We start from the raw sequence: 21473 nt of genomic DNA on the forward strand, positions 1-21473 counted from the left end.
TGAAACAAACCACCAGTGGGGTCAGCCCCTGACCACCCCCACCATTGGTATGCAACTGTTCAAGCTTTATGATCTATACAAGGCTTTTTCTGTGTGCCATTATGATTGACAAAGTAGAATTCTGCTCACCTAAGGTACTACAGAAGATATACTGTTCTAAACTGGCCCATTAGAATGACTATTTGCAAAGTTTTAAATTAAAAATGTATATACGTTGGGCATGGTGGCTTACACCTATCGTAGCACTCTGGGAGACAGTTTAAGTTTGAGTTTGAGACCAGCCTAAGAAATGGTGACACCCCATCTCTACAAAAAATAGAATAATTATCCGTGTGTGGAGGCAGGCACCTGTAGTCCCAGCTGGGACTGGGGAGGAGGATCACTTGAACCCAGGAGTTGAGGATGCTATGAGCTAGGCTGAGGTCATAGTACTCAGCCTGGGCAACAGAGTGAGACTCTGTCTCAAAAAAAGAAATAAATAAAGTATATAAATTCAATTTAATATGCCTAAAGTCCCAATGAGAGCACATTTTATAAAAATTTAAATAAGTTATTCCAGGCTCGGCACCCGTAACACAGTGGTTATGGCACTGGCCACATGCACCGAGGCTGGCAGGTTCAAACCTGGCCTGGGCCAGCTAAACAACAACTGCAACAACAACAACTACAACAAAAAAGCTGGCTGTAGTCCCAGCTACTCAGGAGGCTGAGGCAAGAGAATCGCTTAAGCCCAAGAGTTTGATGTTGCTGTGAGCTGTGACTCCACAGCACTCTACTGAAGGTGACATGGTGAAACTCTGTCTCAAAATAAATAAATAAATAAATAAATAATTCCACAATAGGTGAAATTATCCTTAATTCAAATATTCACTAAACCAATTATTTGCCTGCCTGCTCGCACATTTCCTGGTATGATTCAGTAACTCGAATTGAGAGAAATGGATAATCCATACCCCAAATCTTAGAGTATTTAAAAATAGTTGGTACTGGGCAGCGCCTGTGGCTCAAAGAAGTAGAGCACTGGCCCCATATGCCGGAGGTGGTGGGTTCAAACCCAGCACTGGCCAAAAACTGCAAAAATATAAAAGTTGGTACTTTATGCTAAGTTTATACTACAAAGCAAGATAAGTATTGGGATTTTTCTATATTTTTTCACTACTTGTACCCAGTGAAACAAAAGGCCTGGAACACCTACTGTTCCTAAAATACAAAAGAAAGAGAAAAGAAAACAAGGTCTCTATTCTTAACAGGAATCTTAATACAGTATGTGCTACTGTACTTTCAAAGAAGAATAAACCCTGCCGGGCGTTGTGGCAGGTGCCTGTAGTCCCAGCTACTTGGGAGGCTGAGGCAAGAGAATCGCTTAAGCCCAGGAGTTTGAGGTTGCTGTGAGCTATGAGCACTCTACCGAGGGCAACAAAATAAGACTATGTCTCAAAAAAAAAAAAAGAATAAACCCATGATGTGGAAATTCTCAGTTCGATTAATGAAAGTAGGCAAAAAAACCCCCAAAACTTTCTACCCAGTTTTCTCCTCTGCCTTGCTTCAAAACCATTGCCATATGGAATCAACATAACTGATGAGTGTGGTATAATGCAATGAAAGTAGCATTTGTTTTAAATTGTAGTGTTATCACCATACTCAGTTAAGAAGCTAAATGGAATTCCGTATGAAATGATCAGTTGAAAAAGCCCCCAATAACTATCTTCTAAACCATGTGATTTTGATTTAGTCTAATTTCATTATGAAAAGACAGTATTATTCTAGTCCACTTAGTTTCTTAAAGTGTTCATAGTCCTTTATACATAGTAATCTCAATCTTCTGTCAACAGTAGGGCACATGCCAGAGGAGAAAAACTGAGGCTGAGTCCAGGGAAGGGAAGTCCCCTGTGCAGTAGAGCAAACATCAGCCATTAACCCAGGTACAGACATACACAACTGAATTTAGAACCCACATTACCATGAGATTGTCACTGATAACCTTTTGTCCAGACTCAGTGCTTTGGTAGGGCAAAACCATTTTTGAAATTCGGGAAATTTGTGATTCTTTGATTTATCTTGAAAAAAAGAATGTTATTTCATAAAGAATAACAAACCATTAAGACAGCAAAGGTAAAAATCAAGCTGTGCATTAGGAAAAACAAATCTAAATTTAGCACCCTAAATTACAGCAAGGAAAGCCCTCACACCACCATTCACAAATCTCTGTTCAAGCAATTTATTTTTGGCAAACCAAATCACAGCTGTCAACACTGTTTTTTTTCCACCCCCCAAATTACATAAATTATTCTGAAAAAATAGACAATTTCAACTTGGGGAAAAGCTACAAACGCCATATGTCCTCATAAACGCTATTTTAAAAAGTCACACGGAAAGGGGTTAAAAACAAAAAAAAGCAAACAAACAAACAAACCCTGGAAGTTGCAGCACAGCCCCCTTGCTCCCGAAATAAAACTCCCGGTGGCTGTTAAGAGCTGTGGCAGTGCTACTCCCGACAGAAGTTTTCAGCTGTCACTTCTAACAGCTGAGCGCTTCCTAGGAGAGAGTGACAAGCCGAGGAGAGAGGTAGGTGTGAGGAGTCTGAAGATTTAATACTTGAAATCTTACGAACGGAGGGAAACCCTTCCGCGCTTCACCTGCACTTTTGGACGTCCAGCAAGCGCAGCCCTCCTCCCCCCAACACATGTTCACATCACCCGCACCCCGCCACACTCAAGTGCACGAGCTCGAGGAATCGACCACGCGCCCTTTCTATTACCTCTTCAGATTGCTCGCGGCTGCGCTGACCTGGGGCTAAGGGCACGACCTGCACCTGCAAGTCCCGCAGAGGCCTCACACCTAGGGCCATGTCCGCCCCGCCCGCTGCCCCGCCTGGAGCAGCTAGGCTCCTCAGCTCCTCCAAGACCCTCTGCCCCGCGAGACTATACTCCAGAAACACGCCGCGCTTCCTGCATCCGCGCCACCGCCCCGGCCCTGTCACCTCGGCACCCACTGCCGCTCAGAGACCCCGGGCCTCACCCCCTCCTCCAGCTCATCTTCAGAGCCCGCGTCCTCTGGCTGGTCCAGGTCTATGTCAAACACTCCTGCCATATCCTCAGCTTCCCTGTCTCGGAAGTCCGGCGCTGGGTAAAAGCCGTCCCGCCTCCGTCGTCGCCTCATGGGCCCGGACCCGCTGCAACCACAGCGGCTAATGCCGCCATCACCGGCTGCTTAGGCTTAGTGCGTCTGCGCCTAGGCCCTAGACTGGCTCCTCAAGTTCAGCGAAAGAGCATGCGTACAGGGTTCTATGAGGCCAAAGCGTGGGCAATGGACATGCGCAGAACTATTGCCGGGGGAGAGGGGCGCAAGGCGGGGGCAAGTACTGGCAGAGACATGCGCAAAAGACCAGCCGAAGCCAGTCGTGGAGTCTAGAATATGCGCATCGTCAGATAAAGCGTTTGCTAGATAGCGAGCATGCGTACCATATCTGAAGTTGATAAATTGATATTGAAAATGCGTAATTAACTTTTGGAATAGGGGAAAAAATATATACAACAAAACTCCTCGTTTGTGGGACATGCGCATTCGTTCTCAGATTTTTTTAGTTTTGAAAGTGAGCATGCGCATATTGAGGAGGCGGGTCCTTGGAAGTTTGAAAGCGGCAGAAGCGGCTAGTTGGAGGCTGTGGGTGAACCAGGTTAATGGTGAGCTACTGGGATTAAGAGGGAGTTTCTAGGGCTGATGGAGAAAGGAAGAGTCTTGGCTTTACCGTTTGCTAGTTCGGTGGCCTTGTGGAAGTCACATAACTTTTCAGAGCCTTACTTTGTATGGTGAGAATAATAATACCTACTTTGCGGGTATAAGTACGTTGCCTGGCTCACAATCCACTGCTTGTTTCCAGTGCTGCATAGACCTGATTTGAGGCTTTTATGAAAAATTGTCTTTTTACGTTGTTAAAAATACTGTGCTAATACTTCATTTGGTCTTTCTCCAACTGCCATCTCTCTTTCTGTTGTACCCGAGGTGAACACAGTCTGTCTTGTATCTTACTAAAGTTTGCAGGCTAGAAAGGTGGTTGGTGCAGAGAGTCATTCAGAAGAGAGAAAATTAATGTTAATTTGATGTGCAACTGTTGAGCTGACGTCTGCATTCTGTGTGTCCATGTGTGAAAAGGAGTACTACTAATTGCTTCAACCAGCATTCATTTTGTTTTGTTTTAAATGCATGTTTAGGAAAATAGTGAGTACAAATCATATTTTGGAAACTTGAGGTGTGTATGAATGGGTTTGTATATGGGCAGTCCCAAATCCTAAACCATATAGACCAAGAGAAAAACTTGAATAACTGACTCTGTAGACAATATAGCTGTTTCATTTACAACGTTATATATGAGGCATTCTAAAATTTTTATTGATGTATAATTAACATATATAACATTTTATTTGTTCCTGTTAGTAATGTAGTGGTTCTAAAAGCCTGTATTTTGTCTATTACAGGTTCTTCACTTTTTTAAGGAAATAGACATAGATTGTGGCTCAGCATGTCAATAGTGACAGTGCAGCTTGGTCAGTGTGGCAATCAGATTGGTTTTGAAGTGTTTGATACCTTATTCAGTGACTCACACAGTTCCCAGGGTCTGTGCTCTAAGAGAGAGAATGAGGCTTATCGAGCATCTTGCAAAGAAAGATTCTTCAGTGAGGAGGAAAATGGAGGTACGTGTGGTCTGCAGGCCTCTCATTTACCCTGACATAGCCTACTTATTCAAGGCCAGGACCTCCACATGGCATCTGAACCCCATCCCTTTCCATCTCACTAGGGAATGACTTTGCTCTTGACCCTTTGTTTCTGTGTTAACCATCTTTGCCTCTCCAGTGGCATCTTACCCCCAGCACACGTGAATGCTCCCATCTCGCCAATCTAAAATCAACCAAGTAAAATTTATCCCTCAACTAGAATTTCTTCTTATTTCTTTGCCTTTTCATCTGAGATTCTCAAAGGAGAACCCTGATTAACCAAGCTTCTGCCCTCAATACTACTGAAGCTGCACTAAATTTCCAGTGACCTTCTAGTTTACCAGATCCAGCTGCTATTTTTCTATTCTTTTCTTCTTTTTTTTTTTTTTTTTTTAAGAGATAGGTCCTGCTATGTTATCCAACCTGGAGTAGAAGTGGCTATTCACAACCCTTAGCTTCCTGAGGAGCTGGGACTATAGGTGAATGCCACTGTACTCAACCTATTTTTCTTCTCTTAATTAATTTAATTTCTCAATTGGATTTGATAACATTAACAGTAAAACTCCCTCCTTGAAACTCCTTAATGTCTGTACTTTTTTTCTCCACTGATCGTATCTCAAGCTATCCTCTGTTCTCACTTGTATAGTTCTCTCTGGGCATTTTCAGTCACTTTCATAATTAGCTCCATTTTTTACAATGGTGACTCTCAAACCTGTAGCCCAACCTCTCTCCCAAGCTTTAGACAAATCATTGGACACTTCCACAGGCATCTCCCATGTGAGCCTCAAATGCAACATCTTCACACCCAAGACATTCATTATCTTTACTTTAAAACTTTCACTCTTGGGCGGCACCTGTGGCTCAGTGAGTAGGGCGCCAGCCCCATATGCCGAGGGTGGCGGGTTCAAACCCGGCCCCGGCCAAACTGCAACAAAAAAAAAATAGCCGGGTGTTGTGGCGGGCGCCTGTAGTCCCAGCTACTCGGGAGGCTGAGGCAAGAGAATCACGTAAGCCCAAGTGTTAGAGGTTGCTGTGAGCCGTGTGACGCCATGGCACTCTACCAAGGGCGGTACAGTGAGACTCTGTCTCTACAAAAAAAAAAACACTTTCACTCTTTGGGGCGGCGCCTGTGGCTCAAGGAGTAGGGCGCAGGTCCCATATGCCGGAGGTGGCGGGTTCAAACCCAGCCCTGGCCAAAAAACCACAAAAAAAAAAAACTTTCACTCTTACTGCATACGTACCATCAACATCGAGATCTGCTTATTTTGACTTCCTGTATATCTCCTGAAACAGTTCTCCAATTCCACAGTAACTGATATTACCTTAGTTCTAGCTCTTTTCCTCTCTTACCTGGACTGTTTCAACACATTCCCTCTGGGTTTCCCAGCTAGGAGTCTTGTGTCTGTCACATCTGTCCTCCACACTGCTGTATTAAAAAAGACCTCTAAAGGCTGAGAGTGGTGGCTCATGCCTACAATCCTAGCACTCTGGGAGGCTGAGGTGGGTGGTTTGCCTGAGCTCAGGAGTTTGAGACCAACCTGAGCAAGAGCAAGACTCCATCTCTAAAAATAGCCAGGCATTGTGGCGGGCTCCTGTAGTCCCAGCTGCCTGGGAGGCTGAGGCAAGAGAATCGCTTGAGCCCAAGAGTTTGAGGTTGCTGTGAGGTATGATGCCATGGCACTCTACCGAGGGTGACAAAGTAAGACTCTGTCTCAAGAAAAAAAAAAGACGTCTAACTATTCCTCCCCTGCTTTAAAATTTTGGATGGTTTATTAGTGCCTAAAAGATAAAGTTCAAAAAATAAATAAATAAATAAAAATAAAAAATAAAAAAGATAAAGTTCAAGCTTTTTAGTATTACCTGCAAGGTTTTCCAAGCTTTGGACCCTGCCCAATTTCCATCTCCATCTATCACTTCTTCTACCACCTCCTTTTCTTTCCTCAGCTGCAGCAATTCTGAGCTGTATTTATACCCATGGTATTTTGTATCTTTGAATGTGCTGCTCCTTTGATGTGGAATCATTGTGGGTTATATCAAGTCACACTGTGTTAAGTACTGATGTGTTGTTTTCTCTCCCACTAATCCTTCTAGGGCTGGGTTGACGGTGTATTTATCTCTATATTCCAGCACACGCAGTACATGGCACATTGTAGACATACAACCGATTTTTTTAATGTTTTTTTCAACCGATGTTTGTAGACCTGACCCAAGTGATCATTTTAGCCCACACTGATTCTTCTTGCTTAATAGAATATTGAGCTTCATGAACATTTTTGTATACCTGCTGCTGTCCGCCTGGATTTCTAAGCAGTATGATAGATCTTTCTATTCCCAACCCCTGAGGATTTTTCCTAGATCTAGAATTTTATGCTCTGAATTACCCAAATAAGACATAGGAAATAATTTTTTCTTTTGAATTTTTTTCACTGTTTAGTTCCTATTGCCCGAGCTGTACTTGTTGACATGGAGCCTAAAGTTATCAATCAAACGCTGTCAAAGGCTGCCCGGTCTGGCCGATGGAAATATGGCCAGCATGCATACTTCTGTCAAAAACAAGGTTCTGGAAACAACTGGGCATATGGGTAAGGCTGATTCCTCATGATTTTCAGTTTAGTTACAGCTACACAGTCCATTAATTGTGAAGTTACAACTACACAGTGGTTGGCAAGTAATCTTGACTTTGTTTTAAAATTTGGAATTAGACTTCATCTAGAAGAAAAGCTCATTCCATCTATCTCTGCTTCACATACAGGTAATGATTAAACAAAGAATCTCCCTTAGCCTTGTTTCCTATGTTCACTGTCATGCTGCAGAGTAACTTCTCATCAATACAGTATCCATATCTGGCATATGTTCCAGTTGTAAGGAATACAAGAAGGCAGTAGTTCCCAAACTTTGCTGAATGTTAGAATTTCCTGGGGTTCTTTAGAACATCCTCATGACGAGGGCTTACTTCCAGAGATTGTGGTTTAACTGGTTTAGAGCGAAGCCTAGATGTTGGGATGTTTCAGAGGCTCCCAGGTGATGCTAATACATAACAATTTGAGAGAACCACTGCTTGAAGACTGTTCTTATGAATATTGAATATTATGTTGTACTGTAAACTTGTGTAACTACCTGATAATTGAAAGCTCCAGCTAAAGGAATTATCTATAAAAAGCTTTTGAGGGAAGGGGAGGGCTGAAGAGAAGTTGGCTAAAGGGTACAAAAATACAGTCAGATAGAAGGAATCCGTTTTAGGATTCATCAATACAGTAGGGAAAATTATAGTTAATAATTTATTGCATATTTCAGGGCGGCGCCTGTGGCTCAAGGAGTAGGGCGCTGGTCCCATATGCCGGAGGTGGCAGGTTCAATCCCAGCCCCGGCCAAATACCACCAAAAGAAAAAAAAAATTTATTGCATATTTCAAAATAGCTAGAAAAGAAGAATTGTAATATTCTCAACACAAAGAAAAGATAAATGTTTGAGGTTGATAAATATCCCAATTGTCCTGATTTGAGCATCATGCATTGTATACATGTATCAAAATGTCATATGTACCCCCCCCCGCAAATATGTACAACTATGATATAGCAATAAAAACAAAAAATAATGAATCCTAGCTCTGGGAGGCTGAGGTGGGTAGATTGCCTGAGCTTACTGGTTCGAGACGAGCCTGAGCCAGAGTGAGACCTTGTCTTTAAAAATAGCCAGGCTTTGTCACAAGTGCCTATAGTCCCAGCTACTCGGGAGGCTGAGACAAGAGAATTGCTTGAGCCTAAGAGTTTGAGGTTGCTGGGAGCTATGACGCCAGGGCGCTTTACCGAGGGTGACAAAGTGAGCTTCTGTCTCAAAAAAAAAAACAAAAAACCCAAAAAACTATATAATCACCACCACCCCCAAAAGAAAGACCCAAATAAATAAAAAAGAAATTGCTGTGGCTTGTAAATCTAATCTCCTGCTCTCATTCACCATTTAAATATATTTAACTTATTATATTTAAAATTGTGTCAGGGGCCTGGGCATGGTGGCTCATGCTTGGAAACATAACACTCTGGGAGGCCAAGACAGGTGGATTGCTTGAGCTCAGGAGTTTGAGACCAGCCTGAGCCAAAGTGAGACCCCGTCTCTTGCAGCAGGTGCCTGTAATCCCAGCTAGTTGAGAGGCTGAGGCAGGAGGATCACTTGAGCCCAACAGTGTTTTTTTGTTGTTGTTTGGGTTTTTTTTGAGACAGAGTTCACTTGGTCACCCCTGGTAGAGTACCAGGGGGTTATAGCTCACAGCAACCTCAAACTCTTGGGCCATCCGCCTGCCTTGGCCTCCCAGAGTGCTGAGATTATAGGCATGAGCCGTTGTGCCCAGCCCCAAGCCCAAGAATTTGACTCAGAGTGCCCAAAGTGAGACCCTGTCTCTCAAAAAAATAAAATAAAATAAAATAAAATTTTGTCAGGGTATGCATAACTTTCCTGAGAGTTCTTTCACTTAAAATAGTTTTGGAAAACCTTTCTATCCTGTATCTTTTTCTCTGCCTTGTGTCTGGTTAAATTGAAAGTTGTTTATATTTGTTTCTTTTGCCATTGCACAGTTACTCTGTCCACGGACCCAAGCATAAAGACTCTATAATGGACCTAATCCAGAAGGAAGTAGAGAAATGTGACTCTTTGACTGGTTTTTTTATCATAATGAGTATTGCTGGGGGTACAGGATCCGGGATAGGAGCCTTTGTTACACAGAATTTACAAGATCATTACCCAAACTCTTTGAAAATGAATCAGATTATATGGCCTTATGGAACTGGTGAGGTATGAACATATTAATTGAAAATACTAAGTTTTATGTTCTTTGCACTTGAAATAGATGTGGATAAAAGACTGATCTCACCCTTTCTTTGGAAATGTTAAGTTACAGCTTCAAGAGTGATGATACAATGTGGTACTTTTGGAGCAATTCATTTAACTTTGCTTGAAATTTTCTAAACAAATGAGATGTCCTTCTTATTCAAAATTTTAAAGAAAATGATTTTGCTGCTTCTCTCAGGAACCCTTTCTGTAGAATGCCCCTCTGGCCACAGTATGTAATGCAGGGACTGTGACCTCATGTTGCAGTTCATGGTACCACTGCCAACCTTCAAATAATTTCCATTTCTTTCTATTGGGAGGAACATCGTATATAAGAAAATTTCCTTTCTATCAACTTAATTGGAGAAATAAAACGGAGGTGAAACAAGTCACTATAGGACAGCGGTTCTCAACCTGTGGGTCATGACCCCCCCCTTTTTTATTATTAAATCATTGCTGTGTACATTAATGCAGTCATGGGGTACATAATGTGCTGGTTTTATATACAATTTGAAATATTTTCATCAAACTGGTTAACATAGCCTTCATGGCATTTTCTTAGTTATTGTGTTAAGACATTTATATTCTACATTTAATAAGTTTCACATGCGACCCCTTTTTAACAATGAAAATACGTTGCGGCATTAGGAAGGTTGAGAACCACTGCATGAAAACGATACAGAAGCAAGTTTCATAGTAATAGCCCATGTTTGTTGTGCCCTTACTACGTACAAAGCACTGTTGTAAGTGCTTTACTTGCATCATGTCACTCATTCTTGCAACTTTAGGAGGTCATTACAAATGAGAAAATGAGGCATAATGAGATTAAATAACTTTGCCCAAGGTCATACTGCTAGAAAGTGACAGAGCCGGGATTTGAACCCAGGCAGAATGCCTGTAGAGTCTACCACAGACAGATTCTCTCCTCCCTTTCTTATTTCTGACCTTTTCCTCTCCAGGTTATTGTTCAGAACTACAACTCCATTTTGACTCTTTCTCACTTGTACCGATCTTCAGATGCCCTGCTCGTTCATGAGAATGATGCTGTCCATAAAATATGTGCAAAACTAATGAATATCAGGCCGATCTCCTTCAGTGATATAAATCAAGTCCTTGCACATCAGCTGGGAAGTGTGTTCCAGCCTACTTACTCTGCAGAAGGCTCATCTCACTACCGAAGAAATCCACTGGGTATTTTTCTCCCCGTGTGTTGTTTGTAGGAAATTCTTACTATGTTCTGAGAACCTCAAAGTTTATTCTTCACCATTTCCTCTCCTCTGCCTGATGATACCCTTGTCTCTCTCATCTCTAAAACCTTCCTGTGGACCTGCTTAGTTCTCTGCACCATCTTACTGAAAAGCTTTGAAAAGTTGCTAAATTCCTGAAAAGAATGTTGGTCTCTTGGCCGGGTGAAGTAGCTCATGCTTATAATCCTAATGTTCTGGGAGTCCAAGGTGGGAGGATTATGTGAAATCAGGAATTTGAGACCAGCCTCTACTAAAAATAGAAAAAACTGGGCAGCACCTGTGGCTCAGTGAGTAGGGCACCCGCCCCATATACCAGGGGTGGCGGGTTTGAACCCGGCCCCAGCCAAACTGCAACAACAAAAAAATAGCTGGGTGGCAGGTGCTATTTTGTGGCAGGCGCCTGTAGTCCCAGCTACTCAGGAGGCTGAGGCAAGAGAATTGCCTAAGCCCAAGAGCTAAAGGTTGCTGTGAGCTATGACGCCACAGCACTCTACCCAGGGCGACAAAGTGAAACTCTGTCTCTAAAGAGAAGGAAAAGAAAAAACTAGCCGGGTATGGTGGTGCATGCCTATAGTCCCAGCTACTTGGGAGGCTGAGGCAAGAGGATCGCTTGAGCCCAAGAGTTTGAGGTTGCTGTGAGCTGTGATGATGCCACAGTACTCTATCCAGGTCAACAGAATAAGACTCTGTCTCAAAAAAAAAAAAAGATTCTTATTTTGTTATAGCAACTTTATTGATATAACATACAATTCACCCATTTAAAGTGTACAGTGTTTTTTTATCATATTCACAGTTTATACAACATCATATTCCTCACTCCATAAAGAAAACCTGTAGCTGTTAGGGGCCACTCTGCATTTTCCCTCAGCTCCTCCAGTCCTAGGTAACCACTACTCTCCTTTCTGTCCCTGTAGATTCACCTGTTTTGGACATTTTGTATAATTGGAATCACACAGTATCTTGCCTTTTGTTTGGTATTTCGTTTGAGACAGAGTCTCAAGCTGTCGTGCTGGGTAGAGTGCCGTGGCATCATAGCCCACAGCAACTTCTATCTCTTGGGCTCCAGAGATCCTCTTGCCTCAGTTTTTTAATTGTTTTAGTGGAGACTGGGTCTCACTTTTTGCTCAGGCTGCTCTCGAACCCGTGAGCTCAAGTGATCCACCTGCCTTAGCCTGCAGAGTGCTAGGATTACAGGTGTGAGCCACCATGCCTGGCATCATATCTTGCCCTTTGTGATCTGCTTCTTTCACTTAGCCTGATGCTTTTATGGTTCATCCAGGTTGTTCGCAGCATGTGTTCATTCCTCTTTATGGCCAAATAATATTTTACTGTATGAATATGTTACATTTTGTTTATCTATTCACCAGTTAATGTTGCAGAGGGATGGCCTGAAAAAAAGAAGGGAAAAAATATTTTCTGCTAGCTAGGTGTTGTGGTGGGTGCCTGTAGTCCCAGCTACTTGGGAGAGTGAGACAAGAAGATGGCTTGAGCCCTGGAGTTTGAGGTTCCTGTGAGCTATAACACCATGGCACTCTACCCAAGGTGACAGAGTGAGACTCTGTCTCAAAATGATACATGAATATTTTTTCTGTCTCCTTGACTGGGAACTAAAACCTGCATCCCTACCTCAAGCCAGCGGCCAGGAAGGGCAGGGAAAGTCTCTTTTTACCACATTAGATAGTTTAAAGGAATAGCCTGGGTGGAGGTCACAAGATCTACTTGGCTGAGATGGAATTGGTGTAGGTCATGAGATCTTAAGTGAAGATGAGATTAATCTGGATAGAAGTCCCTAGACCTTGCAGAAACTGTGAGATTGTCTCGGCCCAAGATGGGATTATGGGATCAGAGCCTTTAAAAGCTCTGTGCTTGAGGCTGAGCGCGGTGGCCCATGCCTGTAATCCTAGCACTCAGGGAGACTACGGTGGTGGATTGCTTGAGCTCAGGAGTTCAAGACCAACCGAAGCAAAAGAGAGACCCCATCTTTAAAAATAGCCAGGTGTTGGCTCGGTGCCTGTAGCTCAAGCGGCTGGGGCACCAGCCACATACACCAGAGGTGGCAGGTTCAAATCCAGCCCAGCCCACCAAACAACAATGACAGCTGCAACTAAAAAATAACCGGGCGTTGTGGCGGGTGTCTGGAGTCCCAGCTACTTGGGGGGCTAAGGCAGGAGAATCGCTTAAGCCAAGGAGTTGGAAGTTGCTATGAGCTGTGAAGGCACAGCACTCTATCCAGGGCAACAGCTTGAGGCTTTGTCTCAAAAAAAAAAAAAAAAAAAAAAGCCAGGTGTTGTCATGGGCTCCTGTAGTCCCAGCTACCTGGGAGGTTGAAGCAAGAGGATTACTTGAGCCCAAGAGTTTGAGGTTGCTGTGAGCTATGAAACCACCACACTGTACCAAAAGTGACAAAGTGTGATTCTGTCTCAAAAACAAAAAAAAATGCTCTATACCTCTGCTCAGAAGCAGGAATTTGGATTTTGAGACCATTGTCAGTCATTTTCCTCTTTCGACCTCAAAGTAATAAATTTCTCATTCCTTCCCAAACTACTTGTCTCTTTTTTTCTGAGGAGGCTTTAGGGGACAAATACTGAACTTTCAGTAACATTAATGGACATTTGGGTTGTTCTTCCCATTTGAGCCTTTATGAACAATGCTGCCATTGACATTAGTGTGCAAATTTTTGTGTGCATGTATGTTTTCATTTCTTAATGGTGCAAAGTTTGTGTGCAATTTAAAATAGTTGACTAATTTTAAGTTGCACATGAACTTTATGGACACCCAGAATATCTAGGAGTAGAATTGCTGGAGCCCATGGTGATGCTATGTTTAGTCATTTGAAAGCTGCCCAACTGATTACCCAGTGGCTACACTATTTTATCTTTCTACCAGCAGCATCCGAGGGGTCCAGTTTCTCTACATACATGCCTCATTTTTATGTCACTTTTTTTATAACCGTCCTAGTGGATGTGAAGTTGTATCTCCTTGTGATTTTGATTTGCATATCCCTGATGGCTAATGACTTTGAACATCTTTTCCACATGCTTATTGACTATTTATATATCTCTTTTGGAGAAACATCTATTCATATCCTTTGCCCACTTTTAAAATTCAGGGTTTTTTTTTTTTTTTTGAGACAGAGTCTCATTATGTTGCCCTCCGTAGAGTGCTGTGGAGTCACAGCTCACAGCAACCTCCAACTCTTGGGCTTAAGCGATTGATTCTCTTGCCTCAGCCTCCCAAGTAGCTGGGACTACAGGCACCTGCCACAACGTCCGGGTGTTTTTTTGTTGTAGTTGTCATTGTTGTTTAGCAAGCCCAGGCCGGGTTTGAACCTGCCAGCCCTGGTGTATGTGGCCAGCGCTGTAACCCCTGAGCTACAGGCGCCAAGCTGAAAAATTAGGGTTTTTTGGTTATTGAATTGTTTGAGTTTCTTTATGTGTTTTGGGTACTACTCACGTATCAGGTATATGATTAACATTTTCTTTCATCCTGTGGGTTTTCTTTTCACTGTCTTGGCGTCCTTTCTCTTCACGCCTTGCTCTAGTCTCCTCACCTCCCTGTCTTCTGAGGTGTGCTTTCTAGCTATGGCTGTCTGGCCTCCAAATCCAGTAGTTCTCTTAGCTTGAATGTCTAGTAGCATTTTATACTTGACAGCTCTCTCCTTGAACTTCCTCCCTCAACCTGCCAGCTTGAGGACTTCACTGTCCTTCTCCCTCTCTAATTGCTCTGTGTTGTATTTTCCCACCATTTTTACTTCCTTCAGCTGGAAGATACTCATTTCCCACAGATTCTTCGGCTCTTATTCTTCAAGTGGTGCCTTGTCAGTTCAAATTATCTATCAGCAAATGAGACCCTAACCTTTATCCCCCATTCCTAATTTCTTTTCCAAATAGTGGCTTATTCAATGTGAGAAGGCTGAATAAGAAAATAAAACAGGATGGCGCCTGTGGCTCAGTGAGTAGGGCCCCAGCCCCATATTCGGGAGGTGACGGGTTCAAACCTGGCCCCATCCAAAAACTGCAAAAAAAGAAAAAGAAAAGAAAAAACAAAACACACTTGCCTGGTCCATTTTTCTTAGTTGCCTTCTGCTTCTTCAAATTTAGCATGTTTGGAATACATTTTTTTTTCCCCTGCCTTTTCTACCCCACCAAACCGGTTCTCCTTTTCCTCAATTCCCTGTTCCCTTTACCATTTCTCCCCCATCCACTTCCCTCATCTGTATACGTCTGTCTCTCTGACATAGGCTCAGGGTCTCATTATCTCTCAGTTAATCTTGCTGTACTGCCCCAGAATACAAAGCAAACCAAAGCAAATTAGCCTTTTTATTCTCTCTCTTTTTTTTTTGCATAGAACAGAAGCTTACATTTACAGGGATATTTCTCTCTTAAGAGTTTGTGTTTGTTTGTTTTTTGAGGCAGAGTGTCACTTTGTTACCCTGGCTAGGGTAGAGTGGCATAATCATCATAATCATAGCTCATTTCTACCTCAAACTCCTGGCCTCAAGAGAGCCTCTTGCCTTAGTTTGCCCAAGTAGCTGGGACTACAGGTGCATGTTACCATGCCCAGCTAAAATTTTAAGTTTTTGTAGAGACAGGATCTCACTATGTTACCCAGCTTGGTCTAGAATTTCTGGCTTCAAATGATCTCCTGCCTCCCTATCCCAAAGTACTGGAATCCTTAGCACAGGCTACCCCTCTCAGTCCTTAAAGTGGTGTTAATCCTTCTCTTCTTCCTGTTGCCTGCCTCTTTCCCTTCCAGTCCTTCTTCACTCTGGATCCAAATGAGCCTTCCCAATGTGCAGTCCTAATCCTTATGCCTTTTATGCTTAATCTGTGGCTCATGCGTTACCTGCCAGGTTTATAGGAATGTTTTAGCCTGGCATTGCCTGCCCTCATTATGCCCTGAACGATTACTTTCTGGTGTGGATGGAAAAGAAGCCATACTCTATAAAATAGTTAAAGAGGTTTATTCTGAGCCAAATTTGAGGACCAAGACCTGGAGCCACTCCCAAGAAGCCATGAGCAAGTGGGCTTGTGGTGGTGGGGTTACAGTTTGGTTTTATACATTTCAGGGAGAGAGGAATTACAGGTAAAGTAATAAATCAGTATGTGGAAGGTATGCATTGGTTTGGCCCCAAAAGGTGGGATATCTCAAAGTGGGGCTTACAGGTATAGGTGTGTTTGGCTGACAGTTGGCTGAAAGAAGTAGAGTCTGTCTAATAGACCAGGAATCAGCAAAAAGGAATGCTGAGTTAAGATAAGTGTCTGTTAATTAGAGACATACTAGAGGATATATGGCCAGACTCAAGTGTTTGTTGTGTATATTGATGACCTGCAGTTATGTCTTGCCTAGCCTTAGGCCTGTTAATGAGTCCCAAGAACATCTCTAAGGGGGGGGGCAGTGCCTGTGGCTCAAAGGAGTAGGGCGCTGGCCCCATATACCGGAGATGGCAGGTTCAAACTCGGACCCAGCCAAAAACTGCAAAAAAAAAAGAAAAAAAAAAAAAAGGGAGGGGGACATGATGAGGCATGTCTGATCTCCTTTCTCATGTTTTAGGGACCCCACTGGGCAAGAAGGTGTCCAGTCACTTGCTGTGGGGGTCGGGGGTGGGGAGCCTTAAGATTTTATTTCAGTTCACACTAGCTTCATCTCCTGCTGCCTTCTCTGCCTGGGTGGGTCCCCATCGATTTTTCATTCTATCTTTACTGCCTTTCTTCAGTCTGGTACTTTCCTGCTCTGGTCCGTGTCTATTGAAACTGTGCTCATCCTTCAGGGTCCAAGTCACATGACAGTTTTCCATGAAGCTTTCCTACTGAGGCCTGTAGTTAGAAGTAATACTCCTTTTCTTTAAACGTTTGCCTATGACATCTGTATCTCATTTATGTCACTTAATTATTTTTGCCTGTATTATTATTATTTTATTATTTTATTTTTTTGTAGAGACAGAGTCTCACTTTACCGCCTTGGGTAGAGTGCCATGATGTCACAGGACCTCTAGCTCTTGGGCTTCCGTGATTCTCCTGCCTCAGCCTCCCAAGCAGCTGGGACTGGGTTTGACAGGTGTCCCGCCACAATGCCCGGCTATTTTTTGGTTGCAATTCAGCCGGGGCTGGGTTTGAACCTGCCACCCTCGGTATATGGGACCGGCGCCTTACTCACTGAGCCACAGGCGCCACCCTGTATTATTATTATTTTTTTATTTTTATTTTATTTTTTATTTTTTTTGCAGTATTTGGCCAGGGCTGAGTATGAACCAGCCACCTCTGACATATGAGGCCAGCGCCCTACCCCTTTGAGCCACAGGCGCCACCCTGTATTATTATTTTTTAAATATGTTTGCTTACCTTTAAAAATAATACACACCTGGCTCAGCACTCTTAGCACAGTGGTTACGGCACTGGTCACATACACCGAGGCTGGTGGGTTTGAACTGCAACAACAACAAAAAATAGCCAGGCATTGTGGCAGGCACTTATAGTCCCAGCTACTTGGGAGGCTGAGGCAAGAGAATCACTTAAGCCCACGAGTCTGAGGTTGCTGTGAGCTGTGACGCCATAGCACACTACCGAGGGTGACATAGACTCTGTCTCAAAAATAATAATAATAGGGCGGTGCCTGTGGCTCAGTCGGTGGGGCACTGGCCCCATATGCTGAGGGTGGCGGGTTCAAGCCCGGCCCCAGCCAAACTGCAGCCAAAAAATAGCCGGATGTTGCGGCAGGCACCTGTAGTCCCAGATGCTTGGGAGGCTGAGGCAAGAGAATCGCTTAAGGGGCGGCACCTGTGGCTCAGCGGGTAGGGCGCCGGTCCCATATGCCGGAGGTGGCGGGTTCAAACCCAGCCCCGGCCAAATTAAAAAAAAAAAAAAAAAAAAAAAAAGAGAATCGCTTAAGCCCAGGAGTTGGAGGTTCCTGTGAGCTGTGTGAGGCCACGGCACTTTACCGAGGGCCATGAAGTGAGACTCTGTCTCTACATAAAATAATAATAATAATAATAATAATACATACCCATTTATTCAAGTACAAAAGAATATGGAAACAAAAGTAAGTCTCTTTCTTATCCCTTTCCAGATACTATCACTGTAACTGGCCCCATGTGTGTGTTTTATAGTTCCCACTTATGTACAGCTTCCTTGGAGACATGTGTCTTAATTTCTCTGCTTCCCACAGGAATTACCATACTGTGTGCATATTTGTTCACTCAGACAATACTTACTGACTTCCTATTATGTGCCAGGGACTGTGCTAAACCTTGGAGATACAGCAGAGAGCCAACATGGACACAGTATTTAGTGTAAAAGACAAACATTAGGTCAGGTACTGTGGCTCTCACCTGTCATCCTAACACTCTGGGAGGCTGGGGTGGGTGGTTGCTTGAACTCAGGAGTTCAGGACTGATCTGCCCAAGAGTGAGACTGTGTCTCTACTAAAAAAAAAAAAAAAAAGTGAAAGAAAAAATTGAGATAAACTAGCTGGGCATTATGGGAGGTGCTTGTAGTCCCAGCTACGTGGGAAGCTAAGGCAAGAGGATTGCTTAGGGCGCTGCCTATGGCTCAGTTGGTAAGGTGCCGGCGCCATATACCGAGGGTGGTGGGTTCAAACCCGGCCCCGGCCAAACTGCAACCAAAAACTAGCTGGGCGTTGTGGCGGGTGCCTGTAGTCCCAGCTACTCGGGAGGCTGAGGCAAAAGAATCATCTTAAGCCCAGGAGTTGGAGGTTGCTGTGAGCTGTGTGAGGCCCTGGCACTCTACCGAGGGCCATAAAGTGAGACTCTGTCTCTACAAAAAAAAAAAAAAAAAAAAAGAGGCTTGCTTAAGTCCAAAAGTTTGAGGTTGTTGTGAACTGTGATGACGCCAGGGCATTCAACCCAGGGCAACAGAGTGAGACAATCTCAAAAAATTTTTACAAAATATTCTCTACCTGATGGCCACCTCTTTGTAAAATTTCATAATGAATATTTTGTAAACAAAGATACATTTAAGTACAATGTTTCATTTTCCTCATGTATGATGACTTTGGGACAACCTGTACATTTAAGTGAAAGAACGATAGGCTGGATGCAAGGGCTCACACCTGTAATCCTAGCATTGTGGGAGGCCAAGGTGGGAGGATCACTTCAGCTCAGGAGTATGAGACCAGCCTGATCAAGAGCAAGACCTTGTCTCTACTAAAAATATAAAAATTAGCTGGGCATGGTGGTGTGTGCTCAGCTACTCAGGAGGCTGAAGCGAGAGGATCCTAGAGCCCAGGAGTTTGAGGTTGCAGTGAGCTATGATGATGCCACTCCTGAGCTTGAGGAATCCACTCACCTCAGCCTCCCAGAGTGCTAGGATTATAGGCATGAGCCGCCGCACCCAGCCAGACCTATTTATTATTTAATACCCTCTCATTTCTAGTTTCTCTCCCACCACTTTCTGAAATTGTTTTTATTAAGTCACAAGCAAGCTCACATTGCCAAATTCAATGGACACTTAGCTGTCCTTGTTTTGATCAGCCACTCAGTAAAATTTGGCACAGCTGACTCTTGTATTCAAAGTCTCCTCTGTGTGATTAGTGACAGCCCTGCTCTTACTATTCCTCCTGTCTCAATAAATAACTCCATTTGGTCCCCTTTTTGGTTCTTTCTTCTTCCCCTAACCTCTAAATGCTAGTCTTAGATCCTCTGTCTAGATGACCAGCCCCATTCCATGGCTTTAAATATCACTTGTATTCCCCAGCCTTCCAGCTTCTCATCTACTCTAACCAACTCCCTAAGCTCCAGATTTCTGTGTCCAGCAGCCATCCTGACACAGGATGGGCATATTCCATGGACTTCCCAAACATAATGTGTCTAGCACAGTTCTCTTAGCTTTCCCCCAAAAGCCTATTTCTTTTTTTTTTTAGAGACAGAGTCTCACTTTGTTGCCCCTAGTAGACTGCTGTGGTGTCACAGCTCACAGTAACCTCCAGCTCTTGGGCCCAGGCGATTCTCCTGCCTCAGCCTCTCGTAGCTCAGACTACAGGTGCCCACCACAACACCCAGCTATTTTTTTGTTGCACTTTGGCCGGGGCTGTGTTTGAACCCACCATCCTGGGTTTATTGGGTGGGAGCACCCTACTCACTGAGCCAGGAGCCCCCCACCCTGAAAAGCCTATTTCTTCTTTAATCTCTCCATTGCTCAATTTAAAAATCTTAGTTCCAGATTTCTTTTTTTTTTTGTTCGAGACAGAGCCTCAAGCTTTTGCCCTGAGTAGAGTGCTGTGGCATCGCAGCTCATAGCAACCTCCAACTCCTGGGCTCAAGCAATTCTCCTATTTCTGCCTCCCAAGTAGCTGGGACTACAGGCGCCCGCCACAACGCCCAGCTATTTTTTGGTTGCAGCCATCGTTGTTGTTTGGCGGGCCCGGGCTGGATTCAAACCCACCAGCTCCGCTGTATGTGGCTGGCGCCTTAGCCACTGAGCCACAGGTGCCGAGCCAGATTTCTTACAGTAAAGCCTATAGTTGTGTCAACAAGGCCTTGTGTGATCTGCCTTCTACCTTTCAACTTTCCCTTGTCTTTTGCCATTCTTGCCATGTTCACGAGCTGCTGCCTTGGGACCTCCTCGTTATTTCTCACGTAGCCCTGTTCATTTTCACCAGGGGAGAGAAATGTGGAACATAATTCACAGGCTGTGGTTTACACAGCATCCTGGATGGTGGCACTGTCAGGCAAGGCTAGGTATACTGAAAACACAGCAAAACAAGACCTCACCATAGAGAACAAAGAAAAAGGTGGGTCTTAGACATGTTGAGTGTGAGGTGAGATGTCTTTACCAGCTTTACCAGGCCTTAGTGAGGATGTTATGTGGACAGTTAACCGGAGGGCAGCTTTTCTTTTTTCTTTAAATCTTTTCTCATGCATGCTAAAATGGGTGCTAAAGTGAAACAAAGATGTGGTATGTAATAGACATTGTCTCTGAAATTTTATTTGTATTTTTAAGTTTAAGCAGTTCTGCCTTTAGGGGAGAAAAAGCATTTGGCCCCAAAACACCTTCAAATCGCGGTTGTGTATAGGCCAGTGGCAACAGTACAGAATAAAAAAAATTTAGTTCAGATCTTTTTTTTTTCTTTACAGGAGACTTAATGGAGAATTTAGTTCCTCATCCTGAATTTAAGATGCTGAGTGTTCGTAACATTCCTCAAATGTCTGAGAATTCACTGGCATATAGCACGTTTACTTGGGCTGGCCTCCTCAAGCATTTGAGACAGATGCTCATTTCTAATGCAAAGATGGAAGAAGGTAAAGGGTATTTTTAAAATATGCAGCCCACAATCTGGGAAAAGTGCCTGTCCTGGAGCTCTCAAATATAAACTGGCTTGGACCAGTTGAAATAATGGTCCCTTCTTCTGGCCTGGGTGGCTCCTACAGAAAGTCACCAGGACATCCTAGGAGGGCTTCTTATTCATTTCACAGTTTTATTACCAAAAAATATTTCAGATGAATGCCATATTAAAAAAAATTGTATTATTGGCTCAGCGCCTATTGCTCAGTGGTTAGGGCACTGGCCACATACACTGGGGCTGGCAGGTTTGAATCTGGCCCGGGCCTGCTAAACAACAATGAGAACTACTACAACAACACAACAACAAAAATAGCTGGGCTTTGTGGCGGATGCCTGTAGTCTTAGCTGCTTGGGAGCCTGAGGCAGGAGAATTGCTTAAACCCGAAAGTTTAAGG

At 43.6% G+C, this 21473-nt stretch overlaps 2 protein-coding genes across 5 annotated transcripts in view; one reads left to right on the plus strand and one right to left on the minus strand.

The window, feature by feature from the left end:
• The window catches only part of RPS6KB1 (ribosomal protein S6 kinase B1), a 59576-nt gene extending 56314 nt beyond the window's left edge, over positions 1-3262 (minus strand). For 2 of the 4 annotated variants that reach the window (XM_053568038.1, XM_053568037.1), the window contains exon 1: positions 3019-3238. In XM_053568038.1, the coding sequence (XP_053424013.1) occupies positions 3019-3159 (141 nt within the window). In that variant the 5' untranslated portion in view covers positions 3160-3238. Of the gene's footprint in view, positions 1-3018 lie in introns of all 4 variants that reach the window. The other 2 variants (XM_053568036.1, XM_053568039.1) reach the window with 1 other exon arrangement.
• Positions 2479-21473, plus strand: part of TUBD1 (tubulin delta 1) — a 33608-nt gene continuing 14613 nt past the window's right edge. The window contains exons 1-6 of the mRNA XM_053568043.1: positions 2479-2565; positions 4476-4691; positions 7147-7294; positions 9281-9497; positions 10493-10724; positions 20871-21035. Of these exons, the coding sequence (XP_053424018.1) occupies positions 4520-4691; positions 7147-7294; positions 9281-9497; positions 10493-10724; positions 20871-21035 (934 nt within the window). The 5' untranslated portion in view covers positions 2479-2565; positions 4476-4519. The remainder of the gene's footprint in view (positions 2566-4475; positions 4692-7146; positions 7295-9280; positions 9498-10492; positions 10725-20870; positions 21036-21473) is intronic.

The sequence above is a fragment of the Nycticebus coucang genome, chromosome 18 (assembly GCF_027406575.1).
Source record: "Nycticebus coucang isolate mNycCou1 chromosome 18, mNycCou1.pri, whole genome shotgun sequence".
Lineage (NCBI taxonomy): Eukaryota > Metazoa > Chordata > Mammalia > Primates > Lorisidae > Nycticebus > Nycticebus coucang.